The sequence below is a fragment of the Epargyreus clarus genome, unplaced genomic scaffold (assembly GCF_041222505.1).
Source record: "Epargyreus clarus isolate Ecla_fem2 unplaced genomic scaffold, WU_Ecla_fem_2.2 ptg000036l, whole genome shotgun sequence".
NCBI classification, from domain to species: domain Eukaryota; kingdom Metazoa; phylum Arthropoda; class Insecta; order Lepidoptera; family Hesperiidae; genus Epargyreus; species Epargyreus clarus.
Genome location: NW_027332241.1, coordinates 7,396,540 through 7,412,500, shown reverse-complemented (window position 1 = coordinate 7,412,500; position 15,961 = coordinate 7,396,540). Strand labels below are relative to the sequence as shown.

General features: G+C 41.9%; 1 protein-coding gene across 1 annotated transcript in view; it reads right to left on the bottom strand.

The window, feature by feature from the left end:
* LOC140757029 (uncharacterized) overlaps positions 1 to 15,961 on the bottom strand; it is a 47,840-nt gene that overhangs the window by 11,466 nt on the left and 20,413 nt on the right. Inside the window, exons 9-18 of the mRNA XM_073092582.1 lie at positions 14,692 to 14,782; positions 14,103 to 14,152; positions 13,769 to 13,867; positions 12,705 to 12,812; positions 10,943 to 10,999; positions 10,425 to 10,566; positions 9,204 to 9,295; positions 7,368 to 7,447; positions 5,603 to 5,669; positions 3,568 to 3,646 (exon numbers count right to left, since the gene is read on the bottom strand). Coding sequence (XP_072948683.1) covers positions 3,568 to 3,646; positions 5,603 to 5,669; positions 7,368 to 7,447; positions 9,204 to 9,295; positions 10,425 to 10,566; positions 10,943 to 10,999; positions 12,705 to 12,812; positions 13,769 to 13,867; positions 14,103 to 14,152; positions 14,692 to 14,782 — 865 coding nt within the window. The remainder of the gene's footprint in view (positions 1 to 3,567; positions 3,647 to 5,602; positions 5,670 to 7,367; positions 7,448 to 9,203; positions 9,296 to 10,424; positions 10,567 to 10,942; positions 11,000 to 12,704; positions 12,813 to 13,768; positions 13,868 to 14,102; positions 14,153 to 14,691; positions 14,783 to 15,961) is intronic.

Here is a 15,961-nt window from a genome sequence, read left to right as displayed (position 1 = left end):
CTCACGATGGACCCCTGGTTATTCATAGGCACCCCGCTCACGATGGACCCCTGGTTGCTTATAGGCGTGCCACTCACGATCGATCCTTGATTACTCATGGACATCCCGCCCATGAGCCCTTGGTTACTCATGGGAACTCCACTCATTATGGAACCTTGATTCATAGGCACCCCACTCGCTACAGCTCCTTGGTTGTTAATAGGCGTTCCACTCACTATTGAGCCTTGGTTGCTCATGATCATCCCGCTGACCATACCCTGGTTGCTCATGGCCGCCCCGGTGACCATACCCTGGTTGCTCATGTCTACTGCACCATGTACCGACTCCTGGTTGCTCATGGGCACGTCACTCATCATGGCTTCTTGGTTGCTTACATTGGTCCCACTCATCAAAGTAACCTGGTTACTCATGGCACTTTGGCTTCCAACAGGCATCCCGCTCACGATCGATCCTTGGTTGCTCATAGGCGTCCCACTCACGATCGATCCTTGACTGTTCATAGACACCCCACTCATTATCGATCCTTGGTTGGTTATTGGTGTCCCGCTAACTATCGACCCCTGATTGGCTATAGGCATACTAACTATAGATGGGTTATTGATGGGCGTTCCACTGACAATCGACCCTTGTATCGGACTGTTAACCATCATGGCTTGGTTGGGGGTGACAACTGAGCCGTGGCTGGGGGAGAACTGCCCCATGGCGGGGGTGTAGGGCGACACGGCTTGGCTGTTGGGGGTACCGGAGACAATGGACCCCTTCGTCGCCATGATGGTCCCCTGGGGGATCGTTTCTAGTACCGGCTTCATCGCCTTAGGGTTCCCGGGGCGGTTGGCGTAGTGCGTGGGTTGCGCGAAGCCGGGCTGCATGGCCGGCGGCAGATAGTTTCGGTTCATTCTCAGTTCAACTTCGCGGACTAATTCGGGACTTATAACTACGTTGTGAAAAAAGTAAAAAAAAAAAATTAGCAAACGAAAACATAGTAGCGAGGCGTGCACTACTGTAATGTTAATAAATTAATTTATAACTGACAGTGAAGTTAAATGGAAATGTAATCTACGTCTCAATTCTTTACACAAAATGTTTCAACTTAGGCCCGTTAGTAATCATCTATACAATATTTGCCTGCCAAACTTCGAAATTTGACAATTCTCTAAACAATATTACCAAAAAAAATTGCAAAAATATTATATATTTTAAGAACATCTAAATATATATATAACTCAAAGGTGACTGACTGACATAGTGATCTATCAACGCACAGCCCAAGCCACTGGACGGATCGGGCTGAAATTTGGCATGCAGGTAGATGTTATGACGTAGGCATCTGCTAAGAAAGGATTTTCTGCTAAGAAAATATTACTTCTTAACGCGAGCGAAGCCGCGGGCAAAAGCTCGTATAATATATTTTAAGAACAAATTAAGTTTCAACGCGTCTAATTATATTCTTTCCTACTCTGAATTATGCACAGACGCAGGTGTCATGGCGTTCTGGTGACGTCACGCCTTTGTATTTTGTCTATGCATTAAAAACTACACAAGATATTTTAGACTTTTACTGAGGCATGACATCATGCGCTCTATTTGGCGATAGCACGCAGTATTTTATATTTTTATTTTATTAAAAAAATCCTTCGGCCAAAAAAACCAACCAACCAACTCATTTATTTGTAATTTTTTAGTCTGTGACTAACTCATAAATTGGGGAATTAATTAATCTAATAAGGATAATGAGAAACTGTTATCAAATTATTGCATTGTCATCGGTCCTCGATACGTGTGCAAAGTTTTAAATTTATGAAGCTTCTAGAAACGAGTGAAAATTGAGCTCAAAGATACCGTTACATAAACACATTTATTTTCTAGCTTTTGATTCGATTAGCCATAAAAACGTGTTTTTTTTTAGTTTTTTCTTTTAAACTATTATTTATTTTACTGATAAAATAACATTTTAACAAGGCGAAGGCAAACTTGAAGTTTGGTAGGCAAAACTTGGCTAAAATTTCAAAATAAGGACACTGAATTCTTATAATATTGTCTTACGATACGGTCTCATACTGTAGACTACAGATTCCATTTTAACAATACTGTTTTAAACATGGATGATGTAACCAAATAAACTGATTATACGAAATATGATGCATATACATTCATAGTGTAATATCTATTAAGTAATGTTACGATTTTTTTTATAACAGGAGTAACAGACGAGCATGTAGTCCACCTGATGGTAGGCTACTGCCGTATGGACATCTATAATCAACCTCAGATAGGATTAGATATTCCTACCTGAGGTCGGCCTCAGATGCGCCGCAACCTGAGGAATAAGCTGGAACTCCTCGGAAAAGTATATCTCTCTTACCACACTTCACTCACACAGCAGCGCTTAACACTGCTGTTATAATAGAAATAGGTGTGACGGTGGTACCGGAGTCGAACCACGGAATGTTCTACCACCTTCAAATTATAGTTCTAAACATAATACACATTATCTTCTTATTGAATTCGAAGTTTATTTGGTTACGTCATCCATGATTTCTTCACGAGCAAAGAAAAACATCAAATATTAAAATCTGTGCAAGGAATTTTTTTTTTCGAAAATTTTCAAAAGCCACAAACCACATGACACCGACACAGTTCATGTCATAGGCCGTCGGTTCAAATCCGGCTCGCAGGACCAAAATGCTGAGTTGTAGTGATGTGACATTTTATAATAAATCAAATATTTACATCTACTAAAATATGATCAAATAACACTGGCACATCACTAGCAAACTCATACATAGGCACAGATTAGATTTCAAAAATTAAAAAAAAAACAACAACATCTACCAAACATTACATAAATACAATCTACGCACTAACTACACACACATAGACACGTCATAGTATGTACACAGCACACATGTGCACACAAGCCTATTCATATTATATATATGTATGTATGTATGTGTATTTGTTTTATTTCGCCTTTGGCTGATTATTGGCTGCTATGGCTTGAGCAACTAGCAGATTTATGCCCATTATCAATAATCTATCCAATGTTTTGCGTACCAAAGATCGAAATGTGACAATTTATGCCTTATTATATTATGATAAAGTCGATCATTGATAGGCAAAAGTTTCGATAGTTTGATTATTCATAACCAACGCTCGGCTACCAGTTGCTCAAGCGATAGTAGCTAAGATGCAATTAATAATCGTTATTAATATTCAAGCTATCCAACGTTTTACCTAATATAGATCGATATTTGAAATGAAATGAAATTCATTGACAATCACTTCATAGAAGACATTGTCAAATCTTGATCTATGGTAGGTAATAAATGAATAGATTAATTATTAACAACAGAACATGGTGTGGTTGTGGGTGGTGTGGATGGGACGGTAGGGCGGTGGTGGAGTGTGGGTGTCCGTAGTGTAATATGGTGCAGGTGTAGGGTCGAGAGTAAGTGTGGTATGCGTGTGTGTGTGTGTGTGTGCCTGTGTGTGTGTGTGGTGTGCGCCTGTGTGTGGTGTGTGTGTGTGTGTGTGTGTGTGTGTGTGTGTGTGTGTGTGTGTACTGACCGGGCGGTCGCTCGGTGACGGTGAGCAGGCCGGTCCTGCGCACGCGCATGTTGGCCGTCGACGACGGAGACGTGCTCGTCTGGAACAATTGTTTATTGTTATCATAGATTAGTAAAGATACTTCGCCGCCTTGAAATTGAATGAAGCCACAAACGGCTTATATTAGCAAGTTCTTTTTTTGAATTCTTGACAAATAAAAACATTTTTAGAGTTTTTCCGAATAAATTACTAATACTGCGTAATTTACGTAATAAATAAATAATTATTTCAAATATTTTAGGGACATTTTAGCATGGAGACGTGGCAAAACTTTTTTACGCAACTATTTCAATTCTCAAAACTGGGTACATTTTCTTGTTAGGAGTGAGTAATCTTTACTAATCTATGATTTTTATATTATTATTATTCTTGCACAATTATTTAATTTAATATATTTGATGTTTAAGGAATTTTTGACTAATTTTAATTTTGCATGTAATTTTTATTTATTATTAATATTTTAATTAATTTCACTACAGTAACGCATTAGATTGGTCTGTAATGTTAGATATAAGTTTTGAGTATTTTAAATTTAAAAAAAATATTTTTATTATTTCAACAGGTGTGACGGTGGTACCGAAGTCGAACTAGAGAGGGTTCAACCACGTTCAATATTATATATTTGTAAGGTGGTAGAACCCTCTGTGGTTCGACTCCGGCGGCACCACCGCCACACCTATTTCTACCTAATAACAGCAGTGTTAGGCGCTGCTGTGTTCCGGTTTGAAGGGTGTGGTAAGGGAGACAGACTTTTCCGAGGCGTTCCAGCTTAGTCCTTAGGGGTAGCGGCGCATCTGTGGCCGACCTCAGGTAGGAATATCTAATCCTATCTGGGGTTGATTACAGATGTAAATGGGCGGCAGTAGCCACTTACCATCAGGTGGACTGCATGCTCGTCTGCTACTCTTATATTATAAAAAAAAAAAAATCAATTAGGTTCGACTCCGGCGGCACCACCGCCACAGCTATTTCTTTTATAACAGCAGTGTAGCGCTGCTGTGTTCTGGTTTGAAGTGTGGTAAGGGAGACATACTTATTCGAAACGTTCCAGCTTAGTCCTCAGGGGTAGCGGAACATCTGTGGCTCACATTAGTTAGAAATCTAATCCTATCTGGGGTTGATTAGAGATGTCCATGAGCGGCAATGGCCACTTACCGTCAGGTGGACTGCATACTCGTCTGCTACTCCTATATAATATAAAAAAGAAAAACTTGAAACAGAATGCTTTTAAAATACGCCAGTGAAACCTCGGTAAAACGCTGCCACGTTAGCATTTTCAAAATTTTTATTCTCGTCTTATTGCGTTTTTTGTATTCTCCCATTATTTAAACGAAAATAATCCAAGTCATATAGCCATCAATCTTACACTTACATTAAATTTGATAAAAAAGTGTTTTATTTGTGTACAAAACCTTATTTCAATCATGTTAATCCAATCTAAACATGACCTTAAGTAACTATGTTAAATTTTAAATTTATAAGCCCTGTAGTTTTTTCAAAAAAGGGGTAGACATTTCGCAAGATCCACATCCATACTATCCATACTAATATTATAAATCCGAAAGTAACTTTCTTTCTTTCTTCTTTCTTTCTTTCTTTCTAACTCTGTCTGTCTGTCTGTCTGGTTGTCTCTTCTTCACGCCCAAACCACTGAACCGATTTTAATGAAATTTTGTACAAAGATAGGCTGAGACCCGAGAAAGGACATAGGATAGTCTTTATCCCGGAAATCTCACGGGAACTAGGGATGGCGATCTAAGATCGATTAATCGGAGAATCGATCTTTTGGGCCCAAAACATCGATTATTTTAATCGATATTAGTACGAATTGCATCGTAAACTATGCGTTTGATCAAGTGATAATCTTTAGCAAAGTTGAAGGTACGAATTTTCAGTTTTATGTATGTTAGTATGTTATATTATTTTCTTCTAAACGCAGGCGAAGCCGCGGGCAAAAACTAGTTTCGAATAAATAAGAAATAGTAGAATATATTACCGGCGTAGTGGCGGGAGGGTCGTCGGGTGTGGAGTGCCGCTTGCTGCCGCCGCGCGATACCATGTACCTGCGAGTGGGGAACATATCGCTCACATTACCATATCTATATTATACATGTCGGAGCAAATACGGCAGTTCTCCTATTATAAAATGAAATGATTAAACACCTGAAGTAAACTACCTGCATCTTAAAATAGGAAAACAAGTGCACGTGCGCCGGTCCTATAAAAAGGGCCGCACTGGCGACATCGGGGCATTACTGCTCGAGCTGTGGAACAGTGCGGACCTCCTTAGGACGTCGTTACGCTGCCCGAAGAATAAACGAAGCTCAACAATTCTCGTGTGGTTTTCTTTCGAAGGGTTGTAACATGAGTCATCAGCAACACAACAATTGTGACGTCAGCGGTACTGACGTCACGCCTTTTAAACTCTGTTACTCCGTTATACATAATATAATCGACGTCATTTATTTATTTAAAACTATATAATCATAATAATTATAGAACACAAGAACAATGTGTCTACTCCCTTATTTGATAAGACAAGGAAGTGCAGTGTCAGAGGACGCCTTCATTATACTATTATTTAGCAGTTTAAGTTAGCGTAGAATTACTCAGTAGTCTTAAATTAGGCTAGATTGTAATTAATATAAAGTACCTTACTACTCCCTTGGTACTTTACATATACAAAAAAAAAAAACTTTATTATACCTATAGATAAGTATAGATATATCACCGCCTTGTAATTGAAGGAAGCCATTAAATGGCTTAAACGGTTGACAGTTCTGTCAGCCATAGAATGGCTGTCATTGTGTAATTTACGCGGAACAATGCCGGCATGTGCAGTTAAGTGGTGCAAAAACACGAAATCGAAGAAAAAGTGTGGAGAAATATCGATTAATTCGTAAATGATCTAAAAACTACATTTTTTAAATATTTTTCACACACGAAATAGATGACAGTGACAATTTCAACTGTTAAAACTGGTTACATTTTCTTGTTAGGAGTGAGTAATCTTTACTAATCTATGATTATACCATAAAAATTGGTACAAGAGGCGGACTTAATGCTAGAAGCATTCTCTACCAGTCATCAACCCATTACTGTCCCACTGCTGGGCACGGGTCTCCTCTATTATTGTGTTAAAGATTATTTAGATTTAAGGAAAATTGACATAGAAACTTCATTAAATGACTATATAATGTAACTAATGCTTCTTGCCATCGATAACTGTATAATATTCAAATTACGTGTATTGCAATCAATTATTTTAAATATTGACAATTGTAAATTGTTTTTAATTAGTATGTGTACAAAATTTGCACGCCGACCCGGCAGAATGAGAGAAATTTGTAACTATAAGACCTTTGTTAACCTTATTCTATGCAAATAAAGAATTATGAATTATGAATCTCAGAATGAGAAGGATTATGCCATAGTCCACCGCGCTGGACAAGTGCGTATTGGCAGACTTCACATACCTTTGAAAACTTTCTATTTTAAGATTTCTCAGGTATACAGGTTTCCTCACGATGTTATCCTTCACTAAGCAAGTGATAATTAATCTAATACGTACATAACTTTGAAAAATTAAATTTATTTATATATGTATAGCACGCGCCAAACTTCTAGTCCGCTCTGAATATAGAAATGAATCGCGTCGCTATAGCAGATTGTATGACTACACCTGCTCGCAACTTCAGAGCGGACTAGCAGTTTGGCGCGGACTGTATCACATAACATCTGGTTACGGAAGGTAATGTTACCTGCAGAGGTTGGTGCTATATGCATCGCCCGCGGCCTCGTCCGTAGCGTCGGTACTGCGCGCCGTACCGCTGTCCGATACCTGAAGACACGGCATATTACTATAGTCCGATTCATAATTAGGTGTCCAAAATGTAAACAAAGGTGTTGACCAATCAAGAAAATATGTGTCAAATGGCGGTTTCTTATTTTTGACAATATTAAATTAATACATCGATAATAAAATAATAATCTAAATAAATAAAAATTAATTCACATTTTCCAATGTTTATATTAACTCAATTTTATTTCATACAGTAATAATAATAATAAACAAGATTTATGAGAGAAAATTAAATTGTGATAATGGTCACACAATCGGCATCCAAAACATTTTTTGTGCCGCCATTTTTAAGTTTCGTAGTTGATATTATTCATTTTGTGATCGTGATCGAACTCGAATTTTTTCTAGTTTTCTTAGCGCATTTTTTTTAATTGTGTGCAGTTATTAAGTTTTTGTTTTATGTTGAATTTTGTAAAATTTTTCGTTTCTTGTTAATTTGTTAAGGTTTGCAATACCTGTCATCGAATTTTGACAATGACATTTCTTTGTTTACATTTTGGACACCTAATTATGAATCAGACTATAGGGATGTTACCATACATGTAACGATGATTTGTTACTACGGTTACCATATATGTATTGATGATATAGTTACTAGGGATGTTACCATATATCGATACATAGCTGATGTTGATGCTATTAAATATAAATATTAATTAATATAAGAAATTATTAAACTTATTATAAAAACGAATACTAATCTATACTAATATTATAAAGAGGAAAGCTTTGTTTGTTTGTTTGTTTGGTTGTAATGAATAGGCTCAAAAACTACTGGACCGATTTTAAAAATTGTTTCACCATTCGAAAGCTACATTATCCACGAGTAACATAGGCAATATTTAATATGAAATAAATTTAATAAATAGACTTTGAGCCGGTACAAAGTTTGCCGGGTTAGCTAGTGTAATATACTAATAATATATAATTAATGTAAAGAATTTAAAAACACAGTGTAGCACGTTCCTTCTTATTTTAATATTTCTTGTATTATCTGTGCTAATTTCCATATTTCCATATTTCGTGCGTAATAACTATTAATGACAGCGCTTCCTAGCTGGTTTTCCGACCGCATCTCACACCTCACCCCCCTCCCCCTTCCGCTCTCTCGACAACTAGAAAGTGGTTACGATTTTAATCTCGATTTCGAAAAAAGTTATTTTTGTTAACCGAACCCCTACTACAGTGAAATTAAAAAAAAAAAACACTAACAATTAAATATCAACATTTTAATTCCTCATCTCTAAATCTAACGCTAGCTTCATGTTCTCGCGAGAAAAACACGAGAAACGAGAATGTTGAGCCTATACGAAACTGGTTTTTCTCGCGTTCTCGCGATATTTTCGTGAGAAAGAGGTAGCAACCCTTTGTGGTTCGACTCCGGCGGCACCACCGCCACACCTATTTCTGCCTCAAAACAGCAGTGTTAGGCGCTGCTGTGTTCCGGTTTGAAGAGTGTGGTAAGGGAGACATACTTTTCCGAGGCGTTCCAGCTTAGTCCTCAGGGGTAGCGGCGCATCTATGGCCGACCTCAGGTAGGAATATCTAATCCTATCTGGGGTTGATTACAGATGTCCATACGGCAGTAGCTTACCATCAGGTGGGCTGCATGCTCGCCTCCTACTCCTATATTTAAAAAAAAAAAATGAAAAAGTAAGAATCTAACAAATAAATATCGACAGTTTCATTCCTCATCTGTAAATCTAACCATAGAGAGCTATGTGTGTGTACTCACGTGGTGAGCGGGAGCGGACCGGCAGCAGGCTCGCTCGGCACCGCGGGGAACATGCGCTCCGCCGTCCGACGCGCGCCGACCGAACGACGACGCTGCAACGACACACTACACGTTATACAACTACTATGATAATGATAACGACATTTTTTTTGATGTGAAACATCTATAGCCGCACGTAAAACCGATTTCTGACGTGGCGACGCATGCCGTGGCGACGCGTCGCCACGCTATACGATGGTATATATATACAGTCTATATGCAGTAGTGTGTACGGTGTGGCGACGCGTCGCCATGCGCAATCGACTGTGCGATTCTCTCCCACTCGATCTGGCGTTAAGCCATCTTTCTCGCTACACTGCGCTCGAATTTTATCATTATGACATATTTAGTTCCTATCACAATATGTTCTTTTCTGCATATTACTTTTACAAAATAATGTCGATGTTTCACATCTGCCAGGCGTCCCGTGACGGCTCACATTTTTATTCTTCTTTAATGATCTAAATATATATAACTCAAAGGTGACTGACTGACATAGTGATCTATCAACGCACAGCCCAAGCCACTGGACGGATCGGGCTGAAGTTTGGGATGCAGATAGATGTTATGACGTAGGCATCCGCTAAGAAAGGATTTTGATCAATTTTACCCCCGAGGGGATAAAATAGGGGATGAAAATATTACTTCGTAACGCGAGCGAAGCCGCGGGCAAAAGCTCCTTTGTCTTGTAAATAATGATATTTGTATACGTGAAAGAGTAGAATATAGCACACTTTATGTAACTAGTTACATACCTGTAAGACCTATATTCACAAATAAAGAGATTTGATTTGATTTCACAACATTAACTAACTTTTATAATGAAGGTTCCTTTTCATATTCATATTTTATTTATGTTTCTTTATTTGCTGGAATATACATTTCTGTTATCCTGTCCTGTCGGCATACAAATTGACAGTCATTCATGGGACAGCGTGTGGATGTGCGCCTGAAAGCTTGCGTGTGTACGAGCATGTGTATATACGTATACGTGTGTGTGTACTCCGACATACGGAGTGTGCGTGTCGGTGTGTATGTGTGTGTGTGTGTGTGTGTGTGTGTGTGTCGGTGTCTGTGTGTGTGTCGGTATGTGTCGGTGTGTGTGTGTGCGTGTGTGTGTGTGTGTGTGTGTGTGTCGGTGTGTGTGTGTGTGTGTGTGTGTGCGTGTGTGTGGGTGCGCACCGTGTGTCTGCATGGCGTGCGGCGGCTTGAGCAGGTGCTGGTCCTTCACGCTGAAGTAGCGCGGCGGCTGGTGCTGCACCGCGGGCAACTTCGCCGCTAGGTTCGTATGGGGGAGCAGAGACACCTTCGCTGAGGCCTCTTGCTGTAACAGACAACGAGAATCCACATGCATTTACAGTTCCATCGACATCAATTGGACCCGTGAAGGTGGTAGAACCCTTTGTGCTTCGACTCCGGCGGCACCACCGCCACACTTATTTCTGTTATAACAGCAGTGTAGCGCTGCTGTGTTCTGGTTGAAGTGTGGTAAGGGAGACATACTTTTCCGAGGCGTTCCAGATTAGTCCTCAGGTAGCGGCGCATCTGTGGCCGACCTCAGGTACGAATATCTAATCCTATCTGGGGTTGATTACAGATGTCCATACGGCAGTAGCTTACCATCAGGTGGACTGCACACTCGTCTGCTACTCCTATATTATAAAAATAAATATCAGTTCGTGTAATAATGATAAACTCACGTTGAAGTGCGCGGACACACACAGCGGCGCCGCACCGCCCGCTGCCAACTCACCGCCCTGCAAAAGTTTATATTAAATATATATTATTGTATTAAATTTGTCTTACAAAGTTAATTTTGTCATCACTTTCTTTAACAAAGTATGACGGAAACCGCAAATTAAGATTGTGTTCTAATTTTTATTGGTTCTTATTAAAAATAGTTAATAATGTAACGTTGGAAATTCATTTGGTGCCTGCTTGTCTGTGTGTATACCCGTGTGTCTGCGTGTATGTACACCTATACACTTATGATTTTCTACCTGCCTCTACGTATGTGTATCTACGCGTGAGTGCATGTCTGTGTGTCTACGTCAGTGTGTGTGTATCTGCATATGCCTGCATGTCTGTGCCTGTGTGTGTGCATGTGTCTGTCAGCGTGCGTGTGTATATCTGTGTGCATACTTGCGTATGGCTGCGTGTCTGTATGTCCTGTGTCTGTGTGTGTGTCTGTATGTCCCGTGTGTGTGTGTGTGTGTGTATGTTTGTCTGCATGTGTCTGTGTGTGTACGTACCTGCGTGTCTGTGTGTGTGTATTTTTTTTTCTATGGGTCTGTGTGTCCGCGTGTCGGTGTGTGTGTATACCTGTGTGTCTGCTGTCTCACTGTGCAGTGTGTGCATACCTGCGTGTGCCTACGAGTCTGTGTGCCTGCGCGTGTCTCTGTGTCAGTGTGTGCATACCTGTGTGTGTCTATGTGTCTGTATGTTCGCGTGTCTGCATGTATCTGTGTGTGCATACCTGCGTGTGTCGGCACGTGCCCGTACGTATCTGTCTGCATGTCTCTGTGTGTGCATACCTGCGTGTGTCGGCACGTGCCCGTACGTATCTGTCTGCATGTATCTGTGTGTGCATACCTGCGTGTGTCGGCACGTGCCCGTACGTATCTGTCTGCATGTCTCTGTGTGTGCATACCTGCGTGTGTCGGCACGTGCCCGTACGTATCTGTCTGCATGTATCTGTGTGTGCATACCTGCGTGTGTCGGCACGTGCCCGTACGTATCTGTCTGCATGTCTCTGTGTGTGCATACCTGCGTGTGTCGGCACGTGCCCGTACGTATCTGTCTGCATGTATCTGTGTGTGCATACCTGCGTGTGTCGGCACGTGCCCGTACGTATCTGTCTGCATGTATCTGTGTGTGCATACCTGCGTGTGTCGGCACGTGCCCGTACGTATCTGTCTGCATGTATCTGTGTGTGCATACCTGCGTGTGTCGGCACGTGCCCGTACGTATCTGTCTGCATGTCTCTGTGTGTGCATACCTGCGTGTGTCGGCACGTGCCCGTACGTATCTGTCTGCATGTATCTGTGTGTGCATACCTGCGTGTGTCGGCACGTGCCCGTACGTATCTGTCTGCATGTATCTGTGTGTGCATACCTGCGTGTGTCGGCACGTGCCCGTACGTATCTGTCTGCATGTCTCTGTGTGTGCATACCTGCGTGTGTCGGCACGTGCCCGTACGTATCTGTCTGCATGTATCTGTGTGTGCATACCTGCGTGTGTCGGCACGTGCCCGTACGTATCTGTCTGCATGTATCTGTGTGTGCATACCTGCGTGTGTCGGCACGTGCCCGTACGTATCTGTCTGCATGTATCTGTGTGTGCATACCTGCGTGTGTCGGCACGTGCCCGTACGTATCTGTCTGCATGTATCTGTGTGTGCATACCTGCGTGTGTCGGCACGTGCCCGTACGTATCTGTCTGCATGTCTCTGTGTGTGCATACCTGCGTGTGTCTGCAGTCGCCGGGGCCGACGGTGTGCCTGCGCGCGGCGTGCGGCTCGCTGGCGGGCGGCGCGGGCTCCTCCGCCGCCGACAGCGAGCGCTCGCCGAACTGCAAACACACACCGTAACCATACATTAGTAAACGTAAATCACTCCCAACAAGAACATGCAATCAGTTTAGACATTTTTTTTTTGACGTGACAACATCTTATAATTCGATGTTGACTCATGCGGCGTTACCTCGCTCTGAGGCGTTCCGTTTAAGGCTTGAAGTGCAAGCGAGAGCGCGGAACGACCGCCAAAGAGGCACAATCGGCCTCCGCGTTCGGAATGACATAATTGTATTTATGCGTACAAATAAATGTAACTTGATCAATTCCATTGTCATTTCCATTTACCTCCTTCTCTATATCCATACAAAATATCTATCAAACAAATAAAATTAAAATTTTCTTTTGAAAAATGCAACCATTCCAGATATCAGTATTTTCTTATGACGTTGTCACGTTCAACTATCGTCACTATGTTCAGTAAACCGACTTTACAGACAACTGATTTTTTATTACACTTTATTGACTAATAAAAAAATGATACAATAGGCGGACTTAATGCTAAGTAGCATTTTCTGCCAGTCAACCTTATGGATGTGCAGATAATATAATGGCGGCGCAAAATACATGTTAATGTTAAAGATAATTAAAAGAAGAAAAAATAAAAGATAATAAAATAATAAGAAAGAGAAAATCAAACATAAGAATATAAAGAAAAGGACATAAAATAGATATATTGTCACTGTCATATATTTTCGCGTTTGAAAAATATTTAGAAATTTTGTTTTTAGAACATTCACGAATTACGAATGAAACGATATTTCTCCGCATTTTTTCTTCGATTTCGTGTTTTTGCACCACTTAACTGTGCATGTCGGTATCGTTCCGCGTAAATTACACCATGACAGCCATTAAATAGCTGACAGAATTGTCAGCCGTTTAAGCCATTTAATGGCTTCCTTCAATGACAAGGCGGTGTGATAACTATACCTATCTATGGTTTATGCACACTGACCTTCTCGAGCGTGTCCGCGCGGTCGCTGAGGTAGTGCGGCACCGTCAGTGTGCACGTGTCGCCCGTCTGCTCCGCCTCCATTTGCTCTTCGTCCACGCTCTGCGACATATAATACAATTACGTAAATACCATTCTTAAAAAATTAAAAAAAAAAAAAATTAAAAACAAAGTACATTTCTTAAGTAGATCATTATATTTACGTTACATAGAAACGACATATTAAAAATTTTAAATATATAAATAACATCCAGAAATGTCCGGCCATTTTAATAAAAATCAATAACTATTTAAGTTTACTTTAAAATAAAATTATTTTACACAAACGTACACTTACTTTACAACTCGTGAGATCTAAGGGCTGCCCCGTTGAAGAATCTAGTGAGTCTGAAAATATTATCATAATCATAATATACAATAAAACAAGATAACATTTGACAAATTTATCAAAAAAAAATAGTAATTTGACAACCGGTAGCTGGTTTGAAGTTATTCCGGAACTTGTCAAAAGATGGCGTCACGTGTTTCTAGTATCCCAATGACGTCATTCAAGTCGTCAAAAGATGGCGACACTTGATTCTGAATCACGCTATCGAAGTTTTCTAAACATCTTGCATATATACAAGTTGAGAATGGAGACTAGGAGTGCCGCTGTCCGGGCATCCTCACCTAGTACTGCCGTCCATACTACTGGTAATGGTGGAGATGGGGGGTGGTATTTGTGTGGTCGGTGGTAGTGGTAATGGTGGGTGGTAGGGTAGTGGTAGTGGTCGATGGTAGGGTAGTGGTAGTGGTCGGTGGTAGGGTAGTGGTAGTGGTGGGTGGTAGGGGGTGGTGGTGTAGGTAGTGATGGTAATGGGTGGAAGTGGTGGTATTGATGGTGGTGGTGGTGGTGGTGGTATTGATGGTAGTGGTGGTGGTGGTACCTGTGTGGTCGGTGGTGTGCCGCTGCTGCAACTTATCCATCAACAGGTGGTAGATGGCGGAGATGTGGTCGAAGCGCTCCTCCTGTACGGACTGAAACACGAACATATTTTATTTACTTTATACTTCGTTAATTTAAAATAATTTTCACTTTATTAGGTTACATACATGCATTTGAATAGTCATAAATTGGTACATGCAAGTTGGTACTAAAACACATATACATACTTTTAATTTAATTTGTATGCTAGTATGTGTATTCTGTTTGTTTGTGTGTGATAGATATTTAAATGTGTTTTTTTTTCTCTTTTTATTATTAACATATTGTGTCAATATATGTATTTTTTGTGCCTGTGTATCATTTTTCTGAAACTGTTGTGCCCGTGTTTCGTGTATCTATATTCATCTAATGCTTGTGTCTGTGTGCTTGTGTGCCTTTATACGTCTGCTGCATATGTCTCTGTGTGTGTAGATACATGCTGCACGTGTTTGCGCGTGCTTATGTGTGTGCGTCCGCTCTTTGCCGCCCCTATGTGTGAGTATGCCAGTCTCCGTGTCCAATTGTGCGTCAAGCCCGGCAGTGTGAGCATGGTGGCGAGCGCGGCGTCTGTGTGTGTGTCGGTGTGTGTGTCGGCCGGCACTCACCTGCTGCACGTGCCTGTGCGTCAAGCCCGGCAGGGTGAGCATGGTGGCGAGCGCGGCGTCTGTGCGTGTGTCGGTGTGTGTGTCGGCCGGCACTCACCTGCTGCACGTGCCTGTGCGTCAAGCCCGGCAGGGTGAGCATGGTGGCGAGCGCGGCGTCTGTGCGTGTGTCGGTGTGTGTGTCGGCCGGCACTCACCTGCTGCACGTGCCTGTGCGTCAAGCCCGGCAGGGTGAGCATGGTGGCGAGCGCGGCGTCTGTGCGTGTGTCGGTGTGTGTGTCGGCCGGCACTCACCTGCTGCACGTGCCTGTGCGTCAAGCCCGGCAGGGTGAGCATGGTGGCGAGCGCGGCGTCTGTGCGTGTGTCGGTGTGTGTGTCGGCCGGCACTCACCTGCTGCACGTGCCTGTGCGTCAAGCCCGGCAGGGTGAGCATGGTGGCGAGCGCGGCGTCTGTGCGTGTGTCGGTGTGTGTGTCGGCCGGCACTCACCTGCTGCACGTGCCTGTGCGTCAAGCCCGGCAGGGTGAGCATGGTGGCGAGCGCGGCGTCTGTGCGTGTGTCGGTGTGTGTGTCGGCCGGCACTCACCTGCTGCACGTGCCTGTGCGTCAAGCCCGGCAGGGTGAGCATGGT